Source organism: Emiliania huxleyi (assembly GCF_000372725.1).
Source record: "Emiliania huxleyi CCMP1516 unplaced genomic scaffold EMIHUscaffold_735, whole genome shotgun sequence".
In the NCBI taxonomy this organism is placed as follows: domain Eukaryota; phylum Haptophyta; order Isochrysidales; family Noelaerhabdaceae; genus Emiliania; species Emiliania huxleyi.
The window spans coordinates 4,982-19,902 of NW_005196490.1; the positions used below are offsets into that span (position 1 = coordinate 4,982).

The window sequence follows — 14,921 nt, forward strand, 5'->3', positions numbered from 1 at the left end:
GGGGCACGGACCTGAGGGTCAAAGATGATGGCGTAAGGGTCGCACTCCAGCGGCGGGTTTGTCGGAGGGACCAAGATGGTTCGCTTAACCTGCATACCTGCTTATGGCGAGTAAGGCAAGTTGCACGCCCCATTTAGGCCTAACTAAGAGATAGCGTCGGGTACTTGCGCCGCGCCACCGAGGTGCTGCAGGCGTGCGCCCAGCTTCTGCCCCGCCGCAGCTCCGCACAGCGACACAGAGCCCCCCGCCCCTTTCCCCCTCCTTGCCCGGCAGGCGGTGCACGGCGAGGCGGCGCCTCTGGTCCGTGATGCGGCCGAGATGCTCAGAGGGGCTCAGCTCGAGCTTGCTTACGGAGACAACTCGGCAGCTAGCTGAGGCTGCTCTCGCGCAGTGGCGTGTGGGCTGTGTGTAGAGCGGCTGCGTGCAGCTGAGCCCCAGGTGTTCTCGTGTTCTCCCTGCACCCTGGCGGTTGTGGTTCGCGTTTCCGTCCGGTGAGTCGTCCACGAGAGAGAGCGTGCGCCATTAGCATTATCCATCCCCCCGCCCCGCGACCCCGGAAAGCCCGGTTGTGCCACGTCGCACGTCGGCCCGGCCAGGCCCACCCAGGCGCCCCGGGCCGTGTGGCCCGTGGAAAACGTCGCGTGGCCGTCTCCTGCACCCGCGCTGCGACCTGTGCCGTGTGCCTGTGCGCAGTGCGCAGCCCGCACTGCTGCCCGCCGGGCAGCGCTGCTGCTGGGGCCGGCCCCGTGTTTGTTCTGGTCAAAATCACATATCAAGAACGCCGAGAGACAGACCGCGCAGCAGGGCAGAATTCGACAGCATGACGCAGGCGCCTGGGGGGGGCTTCTCCACGCGCCGGCGCGCGGCGCGAAAGAGACCCCTCCCAACCCACCCACCACAAGCGTAGAAGCCGCAGACGAACGCGGGTCGTGGTGGCACTGCTGAGGAAGGCCAGGCGAACGCCCGCTCTAGCCCTCAACAGCAGTGCACGTGCACGCCCCGCGCGCGCCCGCCCGCGCCGGTGCCCTGCTGCGCCTGCAGTTCGCCGCTCTCAGGGGGCGGGGCGCCGGAACTGTGCTTTCCGGTCGCCCCCCCCCCACGCCCCCCGCCGCCGGCGCGCCACGCAACACCTCCTACCCCGCGCCCGTGACACTCAAGCATCAAAGCGCTTGCCGCCGCGCGAGTCGGGGTCGCGGAAAGTGGTCGCGGTGCCCTGCGCCTCGGACTGGATGTACAGGGTGACGAGGAAGACCACCGGGATGAAGAGGCCCAGGATGGTCGCCAGGAAGGCGCCGAACGACACGTCCAGGCCAATGGTGCCGCCGTCGACCGCAACGACGCCGGCGAGCGACTCAGAGATGGAGGCGAGCGCGGTCGTCTCCATAGACATGGTCGGCGCGAGCTTGGAGGCAGCGAGCTTGCTCTGCGCCGGGCGCAGCGCGGGCGAGGAGACCAGAGCCTCCGCAACTGAGAGAAGGGCAGCGGTGAGGGCGAGCTTCATGACGGCAAAATCTCGATGCGAAGGAAGCTGAATTAGGAAAAAAAATAAGCCCAGGGTGCGGCGCTATCCGGCCGCCACCCGACGGCCAGCACCGCGGGCCGCTGGACGCCATCTCCAATCCGACACCGACAGTCTGAATTGGCAAGGTACGGGGAATGATCAGAATGGCACGGCTCGGAATGCGTTCTCAGAACGCTCAGAACACCGGCGCTGAGACCCGGAGCCTCTCTCTCGCTTTCTTTACTCTCATCCACTGCCGTCGGGTATCCGCAGAGAAAGAAAGAAAGAAAACAGACAACCCACATCGGGGCGCAGTGTGGTCTTAATTTGAGGGTGGTTTCTTCGGCGCCTCCACCGCGCCCCGATGTCCGCCGCCAAGCGGCCGCGCCGCGCCGCAACCGTTCCACTGCCCTTTGACGCTCCGGCGGTGATTACTCTAGAGGAACCAGAGCCGTACACTCTTGGAACGACACGTTCAGTCTCAGCGCAAGGCCAATAACCTGTCTTCCCCGGTGCACCCCCTGCCTCCGGTACGCGATTCCGAAGCTGCACCTCGCGGCTTGCAAGCATGAAGAGGGTCTTGAAAATGACGCGCCGATCCGCGTTCACGTTCTACACTACGCCCTTCGCGATCGCGTGCGCTTCTCTCTGCCGAGAGGGGGGCAGAGCGCGGGCGTGGGCGACTGGCGTGCGTTCTCTTCTCTTGCGTGCGAGAGAGAGATTTTTAGCAATACCAAACAACTCTAACACTCACACGTAATTTGGGGCCTGGAGCCCTGTTCACGCGCGCGCGAGACGTGCAGACAGGGTTGCCAGGTGAGAGCGAATGGCGCGGTTCGTGATTTCTTGTTGGTTAATAAAAATCTCTCTCGGTTCACGCCTCGCACAACAGAGAGAGAGATGTTTGTTTTGTGTTTTGCGTGCGTGGCCGGGCGGGACATGAGGAACCAGAGTTTGACCGTTTTATTTATTTATTTACATCGCCCGAATACGGCTCTACAGTATACGCAACATGTACGGTCCCGCGCGCGGCGCACACACATGCGCACATGCGACAATTGACAGCCTCTCTCTCAACTCTCGTACTGTAGCCTCAACTGGTCCAGTAGGACATTCAAATTTAACTGCAGGCGCGGCTCTGCTGATGAGGGCGGCCAGGAGCCGAGTCTCGCTTTACCTTTAATCGCACGCCACCAACTACTTCACTGCGGTATGCCGTTCACTATGAGGTTATAGCCGACGCCGACGACCAGCGCACCAAGCAGCACGAAAGTGATCACCTGCGGCCGAGGCGGCAGACAGTTACGAAGGGAATCCGCTCTGCGCTTGCCGGCAGAGGGCGCCTCTTGCGGGTCGCCGCTGTAGGCGCCCTCATCCATGAGCGCCTTCTTCTGCAGGTAGCTGAGCACCTGCGGACCAAGCAAGCAGGCTCGCGCGCCGCCCGATCCCGCCGCCGGCCATATCCCCGAGGTCAGGTAGGGCCGCTGCACCGCATCCTCCGCCTCGGCGCGCGACATGCCCAGCTTCTCGCCCTCGAACTCCTGGTACTTGGTCACCATATCCTCGATATCCTCATACCGCGGCTGCCCGGTCAGAATCCGCTCCTTGTTGCGCTCCTCGAGCGCAGCCTCCATCTGCAGCCGATAGTCGCTTGAGAGCGACTCGATGGTCACCAGCACCTGCGCAGGCCCGGTTCGGTCGGACCAGGATGCGGCGGGCTGCGGCGGCTATGAGCTCGGGAAGGCAGAGCGCGCCCGGTCATCCTTAGCGATATCCGTCTCGCCCTGCAGCCTGGCCACGCCGCACCGCGTCGCACGCAGCCCGGGCCGAGCGGGGGCGACGAGGAGGCCGCTGGCTGGGCAGCAGAGGAGGCTGAGCAGCAAGCAAAGAAGCTTGTTGGGAGAGCTCAGCATTGACAGTCAGGCTCGCGCTGGAAAAGAATTTAAAGACACATCTCTCTCTCACAGCACACAGTACTATCACCGGCACACTGGAAAAGAAACAAACTATGCACACGCGGAATAACCTGGTGTACCCGGGAGGAGGAGATGGGGGAGGGGAGTTGCCGCAGTACGATAGCGGACCCGCCGGCGAGCCGGAAGGCCGACGCCGGAGGGCCCCAGGGGGGGCTTGGGGCCAGCTGTCGGAGGAGGCGAGGGATGAGCTGACGCGGCCTCTGCGAGTGGAGTCGGGACGTACGAGCTCACCGGGGGAAGGCCCGTCGCAGTGGCAACCGGATCACCGCGACCTTCGACAGGGAGGGCCACGCCTCCCCGAGCCTGGAGAGGAGCCGGCGGAGGGGGGGGGCGAGCCAAGGACGATAGAGAGGCCGCGGGTGCGGGCACGACTCGCCGACCAGGGAGAGAGCGGGCTCGACTTCCCGGGGGTGGAAGTGGGTGTGACCCGATGCCACCGTCCTCGCCCAAGGGGTCGGGAGCGGGGTCGCCGGAGGCGGAGTCAGCGGGATCAGGCAGAGAAGACGAAACGGTGGCGGGGCCGCGGCCAAAGAAGGCTAGGAGGGGAGGTCGGGCCCCACAGTCATCGCGGAACCATCGGAAGGCGAACAGGAGGGAGGACCGAGGGGAGAGAGGGCCCCCCTCGGTGGGGGGGTGAGGAGACCGTGCGCGGAGCGGGGGGGTTCCGAGCGGTGATGTCAGTGAGGAATGTGTGTGTTGTCGTGCTAGTGTCTGGTGTCTACTAGCCCCGAGTAAGAGGGGGCGTTCCGCTGCTAGGGGAAACCCGGAGCGCAGAGCTAACCCTCGGGGACCCGTGTTTACTTTAAGGCCCTTTCCCTGCGAACGCGCACCCCCGGGGCTAGGGCTCTCTTGCCCGCAACCCGATCCCGATCATCCGGCCCGCTGGGTGCGCTTCTTAGCTCCCCGGCCCTGGATGTGAGGCTGCCAACTGCACTCCAAGTGCTCCAAGACCAAGTACCGCGTCTCGCGACGGCTAGCATTCTCCCCTAAAATCCTTGTGTGGTGGCGGCGTGCCGTCCTCCCATCCCTCCCTTGGCCCGGTGTTTTCTTTCTTTTTTTGCAGGTGCATAGGAGCGAATCGCGGACACGCGAATCGCGACACGGCCAGAGGGGAGGCTGTAGACCTGTCGCGATTCGGACAAATCCTATCTACTCACCTCGTGCTCCGGTTCCCTTTGGGCTTTGGCCTTGCGCTGACTGAACGTGTCGTTCCAAGAGTCCTCTGGTTCCTCCTCTAAACCTCTAAAGTAGACGTTCGCTCTAGAGTCTATGGCTCTGGTTCCTCTTCCAGGCCACGGAGCACGCCTCTGCCCGTGCCCCTCTCGTCGGCAGACAGGAAGCGCACGCGAAGGGCGTAGACGCCAAGGCCTCGATAGAGTACGTAGATCGACGAAGGGGCGAAAAATCGGTTTCTTGTTTCTCGTAATTCAGCTTCCACTTCGCATCCGAGATTTGCCGTCATGATACATGAACGAGCTCGCCCTCACCGCTGCCCCACTCTCAGTTGCGCGCGCGTGCCGTGTGGAGAAGTTTACCTTACCTTACCTTACCTTACCTTACCGTGCCTTACCGTACCTTACCTTACAGAGAGTACAAGATGCTAGCGCCTGCCTAGGACGCCACAGTACTAGTCTCTCTACAGACTACACCTGAGAGCTCACAGTGTCACAGACAGGACAGATTGCGACTTGGGCCTAGTCAGTCCGGGCGGTTGCGAGATGGTCGAGCGGTGGCCTCTGCTGGAGAGTCCAGCCCCGACACTGTGTGCTCGAAAGCGACCCTCTGTGCGTGGCGCCTTCCGTCTAGGACACGCGATCGACGGTCAAAGGGGTGGGCGCTTGCTTCGTGCGGCGGCGGCTCTGCTTTGGCGGCGCCTCACGCGACGTGGCCCGCTCTCCCAGCTCCTCGTCGCCGGGGAGCGCGAGGTCGCGCCAGTCGTCCGAGTAGTTGGGCACCGCGGAGAGCCGTCGCAGCTTGCGCGCGCCGGTGGACCGGCCGTTGGCCAGCGGCGGTGATGGCGGTTGCGGGAGCGGCGCAAGCATCGAATCTGCTGGCGGCTGCGACAGCGGCGCAGGCGTCGAATCTGCTGGCGGCGGCGGCGGCGGCGGCGGCTTCGTCGAATCAGACGGCGGCTGCGAAGTCAGCGCCGGCGTCGAATCGATGGGCTGCTGTGGCGGCAGTGGCCGCTTCGGCAGCGGCGGCGGCTGCGTCTCCTGCACCTCCTCTGAGCTCGGCGACCACTCGTCCGAATAGTTGGGCACCGCGGACAGCCGTCGCAGCTTGCGCCCGCCGGGGCGCCCGTTGGCCAGTGGCGGTGACGGCGGCTGCGGAAGCATCGACTCGACCGGCGGTGGCACCGAAGGCTTCTTTGGCGGTGGCAGCGGCCGCGCCTCCTGTGCTGGTTTCCCGCCGCCGGCAGATCGGTCCGCGCGCACCTTTGGCGGCCGCGGAGCCTGCACTCTTCCGCGGCGGTCCTCGGCGACCTGAAGCTCATCGCGATAGCGGGCATGCCGCTCCTCCCTCACCGCTGCGGCGGCCGCGAGCGCTGCGCGAGGCGGCGTCGACGTGACTCGGCTGCTGGCGGAGGCATCAGGCTGCCCGTCCCACGAGCGCAGGACAGCCAGGGCGTCGCTGAGCCCGCTGGGCTTCAGAGACATCATGAGGCTTCCGGGCTGGGGCTCGGGCCTATCGTTCTCGCGGGAAGCAGGAGCGAAGCCGTTATTTCTCGCATTTTCTTTTCTCCCAATGCGGGGTAAAATTCTTCTTGTCGCAGGAGTCGCTAAGGCGGCTCCGACCAGCCCCGTTCCCAGTGTTGATAGACGGTTCCTTCTTTTTTCTTCTGTTCTCGTGCCAGTCTGCTGGACAGGGGCTTGTAGGCGGGTATTGCTCTTGCCCTTGCGCGAGCGAGCGGTCACGCGCGCGAGTAGCCGTTTGGACACACCGCTTTGAGTGAGGCTGCCCAGCCATCTGTCTCTATCTCCACCTAGCTAGGATCCAGGGTAGTCTGATCCAATGATCCTAGCATATGCTGCACGCCGTGAGGGCAAGACGGAAAACCACAGGGCAGGTTTTGTGGTCTCCACGTGAAAAGTCAGTCCAGTGCGCCCAGATTGCAGCCTCCTGAAATTCTTTCCCGACGCAGTGCGCGCCACAGTCCCGTGCCTAATGTTGTGCGCGAGGGAGCACTTGGAGCAACTTGGAGTGTAGTCATCAGCAGCACGCCCAGGGCCGGGGAGCTAAGAGAAGCGCACACCCAGCGGGCCGGATAATTGGTATCGGGTTGCGGGCTAGCTAGAGCCCTAGCCCTTAGGGGGGGGGTGCGCGTTCGCAGGGCCATAACACGGGTCTCCGAGGGATAGTTCCGTACCGGGTTCCCCTTACTTAACGACTGCAGAAAGAACGCCCCCTCTACTCGGAGCTAGGTCTCCGAGGGATAGTCCGCGCTTTGGGTTTCCCCTAGCAGCGGAGCGCACCCTCTACTCGGAGCTAGTAAAAGAAACGCAGAAAGAAAGAAAGAAAACGGACAACCCAAGGGAGGGATGGGAGGACGCTCTGCCAATCCAAGTCTGCGCCCTTTTCTTGCGCCACATCGACTCTTCCGGGCAGCCTTCCTGGTTGCGCGCGAACACACTATGGCGACGCGCTTCGCCAAGGCGGTCGCCGCTCGAGTTGGCTCCGCCGCCGTGCTCGGAGGCGGCGTGCGGGCTGCGCGCGGCGCCATCACTGCCGTCGGGAAGCGGCTCCCCGAGCTCGTGCCGCCGCTCGAGTTTCCGAGCCGAATCGAACCGATCGCAGCGGGCAGCTCGAGCATCGACAACGACGTCTACGACGACGATACAGTCGGCTCGAGCTGGCACTCGGACGACCCGACCGACCAGCTCGCCACCCTGCAGCTCCTCAACACGGCGCGCATCCCCTACTTTGACCGCGTCTGGCGACAGCAGCTCGGGCTGCCGCCTGGGCGGCCTGGCGCCTACCTCGAGGTCGGGTGTGGCGGCGGCATCGCAACTGTCGCGCTCGCTTCGCTCGGCTACCAGATGACCGGGATCGACCCGGCCGCGCGCGCGCTCGACGAGGCTCGCGCCCACGCGCGCGCGCGAGGGCTCGCCGACCGAACCGTGTTCGCGGCGGGCGACGCCTACGACCTGTCGGCCTTCCCGGACGACTCCTTCGACGGCGTGCTGATGGCGGACGTGATGGAGCACCTGCTCGATTTGCCGGCCGCGGTGGCCGAGGTGCGGCGTGTGCTCAAGCCGGGCGGCGTCCTGGTCTTTGACACGATCAACCGGACGTACAAGTCGTACCTCGCGGCGATCGTGCTGGCGGAGGAGGTGCTGCAGCTCGTGCCGCCGCGGGTGCACGACTGGCGGCTCTTCCTCAAGCCGCACGAGGCGGCCTTCCTGCTGCAGGACCGCCCCTCCCCACCGCACCCCGCCGCGCCCCGCACCCTCACCCGGCCTCGCCGCCTGTGCTGGCCCACGCAGGCGAACGGCTTCCTCGTCGACACGGCGCAGTTCCGAGGCATGGCGCCCACCGTCGAGCTCGACCCGCGCAAGCTGCTCCGCTCCGCCGCGCGGGCCCTCCCGAGCGGCAAGCTGCCCCCCCCGCCGCTCTCGCACTTCGTCGAGGTCTCCTCGCTCGATGTCAACTACCTCGGCTGGGCGCAGCTCGCGCCCCTCTCGAGCGGCGGTGCGGCGGGGCCGACACTGCAGAGCGACATGCAGCGCTTCCGCCGGAGCGCGACGACGTGACGTCCTTGATCGCAGGCCTCCCAAACCAACGAACCAGTGCGAGCAGGCCACGGAGGCGCAGAAGCGGTGCAAACCACAATAAAGAACATTGCTTAATGTTATGATAATATCGCGTGTGTAGTCTGTCTTGTGTGTGTGTGTGTGTGTGTGTGTGTGTGTGTGTGTGTGTGTGTAAAGTATGTTCTTTTAATATATTATCTCTCGACTCCGCAAGTCCCTCTGGTTGGTGGGAGACGCCCCCAGTTTCGCAGTTCTCTCTGGACACTGGAGGTCTCTCTCGGTCGACTCTCTTGCTTTCTCCTCGCTCATGAGACGCTCGCCGAGTTGCTAGTAAACACAGCGACACAGGACTTGCCGCATCAACGAGAGTCGACCGGCTGAGCTGCTTCACAGGCCGCCCCCACCCAACAGCTGCTCGAGATAAGCCTCCGCCCTCTCGTCGCGACCGGTCCACGAGCGGGCCTTGCTGAGCTCCTGCCGCGTGAAACGCTTGCGCCGCCGCTCCCCCTCCGCGGCCTCGTCGCGCTGACCCGTCCGCTCGCCGCGGCGCGCAAGCTCAGCGACAGCAGGAGCGTATTCGAGGGCGGCGGAGAGGCGCAAGCAGCGGTCGGGGTGGACGCGCCGGCGCAGCGCCGGCGAGAGGCTTCCCTGCTCGGAAGGGCGGGGACGGGTGAAGAGCTCTCCTACAGCCCGGCCTCGCGGCTGCACGGCTGGGCTGGCGTCCTGCTCGGAGTAGAGGCCCCACGCTGCCTCCTCCGCACCGTCGTCCGGGGCCAGCTTCGCAGCAGAGAGCCACGCCGCAGCGCCCGCCTCGACGTCCCGCCGCGTGCCGATGCCGTAAACCTGCACAGAGGCGAGCCGGGCTCACCAGCCAGGCTCGCCGCAGGGAAGTGCGACGGCTGCCGAGGCGAGCCTGAGCAAAGCCGTGCTGGAAGAGGGCGAGGGCCGATCTGCGGCGCGGCGGAGGAGACGCCTCGCTCTCCGACTCGCTCTCGCTCGGTGGCTCGCCTCCAACCCACACCGAGGCTGCGGACTCGAAGAGGGCGGCTGCTCGCTGCGCATCAGCGGGCTTGCCGGGCAGATCGCCTGCGATGGAAGGAGGAGGAGAGTGCTGCCGACGGGAGGAGCCGTCGAGAGGGAGACGAGGGTCTCCGCTGGCTGAGCAGGCTGGGCGGTCTGTGAGCAATCTACGACGAGCAGCGCCGTCCTCGTGGCAGACGCCCAGCTTGACCAGCCCGACGGGCGAGCCAGCTGCCGCACATGCAGTGATGATGTCGAGGCCGGCCGCCTCGTCGAGCTCGGCTCCGACGCCTCGCCGCACGCAGCCGCCCAGCGTGGCGAGCGCCTGCGCGACGTGGCCGGTGAAGTTGCGCGCGGGCACACAGGGCTGCGGCAAAGGGCTAGAGGGAGGCGAGCCTCGACGTTGCCCGCGACGGCGGCTGCAGCGTGCCAGTAGGCGGACTCACGCTCGTCCCTCTGCGCACCTCCGACGCCGGAGTAGTGCAATAGGCCGAGGGTGTGCTGCGCCGTGCCGTCGCCGCCGTGCGCTGCGTCTGCCACCGCGCTGTATCGCTCCTCTGTCGCAAGCCGCATCGTGGCCGCGGTGGACGCTGGAGCGAACCGGAACTCGCCCTGCGGCCTCAAAGGAGGTAGCGATGTCTCGGGCTGCTGCGACCCGCCCTCCGACCTCAGTTCGCCGATGGCCCACGCCGCTGCCGCCGCCACCGCCTCCGGCTCGAGCCAGCCATCCCGATCTAGCGCGATGGATCCGCAGGCTTCCGTCACGGCGTGAGACAGCCGCCGCAGCGTGAGTGCTTGCGAAGTCGAACAGCTGGGCGCCGAGAATAAAAGGAGCAGCATTGTGGCGTGAGTGGGCGTGGCAGCTCAAGCACGCCGGCCGCCGCCCAACACAGGCCGCGGAAAAAAATTTCCCCTGTCTGTTTTCTTTCTTTCTTTCTTTCTTTCTTTCACTTTTTTTCTGGTGCCCGGCGCTTCGATGTTAGAGATTTTTGAGCTGTTAGGCACGGGAAGTCGAAAGAAAATTTCCGCGAAATTCTTTGACTTTGTTTCTTCATCTCTCGTAGTTAGTTTACTACCAAGGTAGACACTTTAGCTCCGTACTAACTACGGGGGAAGCGCGCACACGCCGAATCGTGTGTGTTCTGCGTACCCGCGTGTGTGTCACAACAACGCGGGCGCCCCTCCCAGCGGCATGGTCACGCGCCGTCTCGGACCGGCGGCATGCTTGTGTTTGGGCGGACTGCGCGCGTGCTCGAGCGGGACGACGGCGAGGTGGGCGCTGCAATCTCCGACGCCGTACGAGACGAGGAGCGTCGTCGAGCCGTCGCCGGCCGGCTCGGAGCGCACCGCGAGCCCCATCACCATCTGAATCGCCTGCTTCCTCGCCTCGGTGGTGTTTGATGACGGTAGGCGGAAGGGCGAGGCGACGTGCGCCTCCAAGTTTTGCCCCGAGGGCTGCAGCTCGACGAGGTTGTGGGTGTAGAGCGGGCCTGTGTAGAGCTCGTGCCGCACGTGTGCCAGCGCCAGCCACCGACCGTCCGCGACTCGCACAAACGGCGAGCCTCCGCGAAGCTCGTCGTGGCCACTCCCGGATTCCTCGCCAAATGCGAATGCCGCCGATTCGAGCAGCGGCGCCTCGGTGAGGGCGACGGCCCCGTTCTGCGAAAGGGAGAGGATGACCCGGGCGCACGAGCCGTCGCGCAGCGATGGCCGGAGGACAATTAGCGGCTTGAGAGAGTAGGCCACTAGCAGCGTCTGGCTCGGCGCCTCGCCAACCACCAGAGGCACCCAGTTCTTCTCAAAGCGCGCGGCCGAGTAGGCCCTGTAGGCCTTGTCGGCCCTCGGATCCACAGACAGCAGGACCGCTGACGTCGCATGGTGCCGCTCGTCGTCGAGAAGGGCGACGGCAACACGGCAGCCCGGAGCCCCGACGCGCCACACGTGGACCGTCACCGTGAACAGGAGCGCGAGCTGCCCGTTGAGGCGGAAGAGGCGCGGGTCCTCAAAGCCTCGGATGAATCCCGCCGCCGCGGTCCAAGGTCCGCCTTCGTGCACACTTTGCGCCGCGAGGGCCTCGAAGCTCACTTCCAGGTAACGGCACGACCCTGGCGCTGGCCGCAGGTCCGAGCCGAGCTCGCAGGTCGCCACGTCGGAGAGTAGCATCTCGTCGAGCCCCTTGTACTTCCAGATGTCGGTCCCGGAGCAGCGCGTGTTGTTTGATACGCGGAACGCCACCCACGCAGCGGTGTTCCCCGCATCAGTGTGGACAGAAGGGTTGAAGGCGCGGAACGATGGCCCCCGGGTGCGCCGAACAAAGCTCTGCAGCCCCTCCTCAAAGCCAGACACCTCGACGGCGCGAGTCAGGGAAGGTCCTGCTGGCGAGAGAGGGAACTTGGAAGGGTGTGTTTTCTGTTCCACGAGCGCCGCTTCGACCCACCTGTACATGCCATCAGGGCTGGACCATGCTCCGCGACGCCGGCATGCTGCCTGGGCGATTCGCGGGTTGCGGTGGGCACGAGAAATGAAGAGGCACATCGCACCGCCAGCCTCCTCGATTGGCACCCTGTCGTGCGCATGGGCTTCGACGACAGCCTCCGCAAAGAGAATGTCGAGATTGGGGCGCGTTTCTGCAAACCGCTTCGCGCTGGACCAGAGGAGGTTGTAGACTGCACTCCGCTCAGTGCCGGCGAGACCCGGCGCAATGAGCGCAACAAACGCATGCTCGTACCGAGGTATCTCCACCTCGAGGTACGGCCGCTCGAGCAGCAAAACCTCGCCCGGCGGCTGCTTCGGCCGGCATGAGTCTCGCTGCGGCGGCGGGGATGGAGAAGCCATACCAACCGACGGCCGCCTCAACTTCGTGTGACCGAGAGCGCGCGTCCCCTAGAAGCTCAGCTTCACAGTGATAAGACAAGAATTTCACAAGAAAACTCCCTCGCACAACGAAACTCGAGCCCGATCTGCCCGTCGGACATGTCGGAACCGTCGGAGAATATTCTTCCCTCGCGGTTGCGTCCTTTTACTTATAGGACAATCGACCAACAAAGGGAAGAGGCACGCGCGGACGGAGATAGCACAGGCAAAGCGAGGTCAACATACAAATAAAGGTCCACAACCACATTTCTGTTGTCACCGTAGCGGCGAGTACGTCGGCGAGGGGCGCTCAGGGGGCGGCGGCCGACCGCTCCCCCGGTATTCGCCATAGTCGGGACTGCGGCTACGGCGGCGGCGGCTGCGGCTGCGGCTGCGGCTGCGGCGGCCCCGCTCGCTGCGCCCAGACGCCTGCTCGCCGCGCGCTGGGCGATCGCCGCTCCGCGATCGGCCGCGGTCCGCGTCGCGGCTGCGGGAGCGAGAGCGCGACGGCGAGCGCGACGGCGAGCGGCTCGCCGAGCCAAACTTGTCGTGGCTCCAGCTCGAGACGAGCCTCTCTCGGTCGACAGTCCGCCGGCGGAGCGGCGGGTCGGCGCGAGGCGCGACAAGGCCCTCGCCCGCGCGGGAGTAGAGCGAGGGCGCCGCGGCGCCGCCCGGCACGTCGACCGCCGCAGACTCCTCCTGCTCCTCTGCGAGTCCGGCGGGCTGCTTCGCCCCAAACGCGGCGGGCAGCCCCGCCGCCTGCCGGTCCTTGACGTAGTCCTGGTTGAGCCGCTCGGTGAGCAGCACAGGCGGAGCCAGGTGCGCGCCGTGGGTGACCGCCGCGAGCCGCTCGTGCGCGGCCGAGAGCTGGCGCGAGTCCTCGAGCGTGTTGAAGGCCTGCGTCGACACGAGCACCGAGGCGAGGCTCTCGTGGTCCGCACGGGCGACGCCGCGCAGAGGCGCGCCGGCGGCGGTGGACGGCTTGGCGAGCCTGCCCGCGCGGGTGTACTTGTGCGTCTTGATGATGTAGTCGATGATTGGGTTCTCGTCCTCGCGCGGCCCGTGGATGTAGGGCACCGGCGCCTCCCGCTGCAGCTGCTCCTTGCGCCGCCGGCTGCGCGCGAGGTAGTCGTCCTCGTCGACGCGCGCGCCGGCGCCGTGGAGAGGCGGAAGCGGAAGCGGAGGCGGAGGCGGAGGCGGAGGCGGAGGCGGCGGGTGTGGGTGCGGGTGCGACTGTAGCGGCGGGTGCGGGTGCGGGTGGTGGGGCGGTGGAGGCGGAGGCGGCGGAGGCGGCGGAGGCGGCGGAGGTGGAGGCGGAGGCGGCGGCGGTTGCGAGGTTGCGGCTGCCGGGCATCCGGCGCCGAGTACCTCGCCCTCTCTCCGCCTTGTCGACCCGCGTGCTGGCGAGGCGCTGGATCTGTCGCTGCTGCTCCCGCGGCTGCGACTCCTCTTGGACTCCCGCTTCGACTTCGACGCCTTCTTGTCCTTTTTCGACTTGGATGACTTCTTCTTGTCCTTCTTTGACTTGCCGTGCCTGTGCCGCGCGCTCCGCGCGCTCGCCGATGCCATGGAATCCATCGGGTCCCGCTCCTCCTCCTCCTCCTCCTCCTCCTCCGCGCGCAAGCGAGCGGCATAGTTGCTGGCGCCTCCGAGAGCGGCCTGCGTGGCAGCCTGCAGCTGGCGCCTCCGAGAGTCGTGGTAGCTGTCCTCGTCGATGGCCTCGTCCTCCGCGGTGCGCGAGAAGACGGAGGAGAGGTGAGAGCCGAGCATCGTCGTGTGCGGCGTGCGGCGAGTGCCAGCCTGCGGTTCACGCTGGAGAGCCGAAAGAAGAATTTAGAATGCTTAAGATACAAGCCTCTCTCACGAGTGTAGGTAAACGAAAAAATGTATTATCCTAACGGTGTGGGGGCGCGGAGGGCTTGTTGGCGAGCCAAAATGGTGTTTTCCGAGGCGCTGCGCTAGGCTCAGAGCGAGTTCGCGCTGCGCTAGGCTCAGACGGCGAGTTCGCGCTGCGCTAGGCTCACAGATGCGAGTGCGCTGCGATAGAAGAAAAAAACAGGGTCGAAACGACAACCGAAGGGAGGACTGTGTAGTGTAATCATGTGTCAAGAATCACGTGCTGCTGCTGCTGCTGCTACTGCTGCTGCTGCGCGGCGAGCGCCGTCGCCGAGGCGGGCCTCGGCGGAGAGCGCGATTATGCGGCCTTTTCCGCGACCCGCACAAAGAAGAGGCGCCCTCCGTCAGCCTCGACCTGCCACCGGCTCGCGTCGACCGACCCGGCCGCGTGCCACACCTCCACAGCCCAGTGCGCCAGCCCGCAGAAGTTGCCCTCCTCGATGCCCCATCCCGTGGGCCACGCGGCCAAGGCGGTGCCGAGAAGCGGCGGCGGCGCCGCGGTCGCCTCGAGACGCGCCGCGACGGCGTCAAAGGCGATCCGCCTCGCGCCCGTCGCGGCCGCCTCGGCCAGCAGCGCCTCCCCGGCCAGCCGCGGGAGGTCGCCCTCCGTCTCGAACCAGCACGACGAGCGGCCGTCGGCGCACGCCTCGTCCCACGCCTTGAGCTGGCGGACAAAGGCCGCCAAGCTCTTGAGGCCGGGCGAGGGCGCGGCGGGCGACGGGGCAAGGGAGCAGCCGGGCGAGGAGAGGTAGGAGGTGCTCGCCGGCGAGCGCTCCCGCGCCTGCGAAGGGGCAAGGCCTGAGGGCGGGCGGGCGGGCGGGCGGGCGGGCGCGGGTGGGGGGGATAAACGCTGCGCCGCCAAAGGAACCAGCGACACTGGCCGCGGCTCGTCGCCACGCGCCGGCTCGGAAGAGGGGCTGTCGA

The 14,921-nt window shown here is 66.1% G+C and overlaps 6 protein-coding genes across 6 annotated transcripts in view; 3 read left to right on the top strand and 3 right to left on the bottom strand.

Moving 5' to 3' along the window:
• EMIHUDRAFT_120890 (hypothetical protein) overlaps nt 1–375 on the top strand; it is a gene marked incomplete at both ends in the record, with an annotated part of 2,161 nt that extends 1,786 nt beyond the window's left edge. Inside the window, one exon of the mRNA XM_005760842.1 lies at nt 274–375. Coding sequence (XP_005760899.1) covers nt 274–375 — 102 coding nt within the window. The remainder of the gene's footprint in view (nt 1–273) is intronic.
• Nucleotides 376–749: 374 nt separating this feature from the next.
• EMIHUDRAFT_446341 (hypothetical protein) lies at nt 750–1,516 on the bottom strand. The gene has a single exon (XM_005760843.1). It carries the CDS (start codon nt 1,499–1,501, stop codon nt 1,154–1,156), a length of 348 nt encoding a protein of 115 aa, XP_005760900.1. The 5' UTR covers nt 1,502–1,516; the 3' UTR covers nt 750–1,153.
• Nucleotides 1,517–2,703: 1,187 nt separating this feature from the next.
• EMIHUDRAFT_459972 (hypothetical protein) lies at nt 2,704–3,409 on the bottom strand (the record flags this gene model as incomplete). Its single annotated transcript, XM_005760844.1, has 3 exons — nt 3,256–3,409; nt 2,992–3,180; nt 2,704–2,910 (listed from the first exon to the last, which is right to left on the bottom strand). Exons 2-3 carry the CDS (start codon nt 3,133–3,135, stop codon nt 2,704–2,706), a joined length of 351 nt encoding a protein of 116 aa, XP_005760901.1. The 5' UTR covers nt 3,136–3,180; nt 3,256–3,409.
• Nucleotides 3,410–7,109: 3,700 nt separating this feature from the next.
• On the top strand, nt 7,110–8,228 carry EMIHUDRAFT_120892 (3-demethylubiquinone-9 3-methyltransferase; the record flags this gene model as incomplete). The annotated part of the gene is made up of 1 exon (XM_005760845.1): nt 7,110–8,228. One exon carries the CDS (start codon nt 7,110–7,112, stop codon nt 8,226–8,228), a length of 1,119 nt encoding a protein of 372 aa, XP_005760902.1.
• Nucleotides 8,229–8,749: 521 nt separating this feature from the next.
• EMIHUDRAFT_446345 (hypothetical protein) lies at nt 8,750–9,845 on the bottom strand (the record flags this gene model as incomplete). Its single annotated transcript, XM_005760846.1, has 4 exons — nt 9,645–9,845; nt 9,432–9,573; nt 9,142–9,314; nt 8,750–9,071 (listed from the first exon to the last, which is right to left on the bottom strand). Coding segments are annotated over exons 1-4 (813 nt in total), but the record flags the coding sequence as incomplete, so codon positions are not given.
• Nucleotides 9,846–14,116: 4,271 nt separating this feature from the next.
• EMIHUDRAFT_371958 (hypothetical protein) lies at nt 14,117–14,921 on the top strand. Its single transcript, XM_005760847.1, has one exon. It carries the CDS (start codon nt 14,438–14,440, stop codon nt 14,747–14,749), a length of 312 nt encoding a protein of 103 aa, XP_005760904.1. The 5' UTR covers nt 14,117–14,437; the 3' UTR covers nt 14,750–14,921.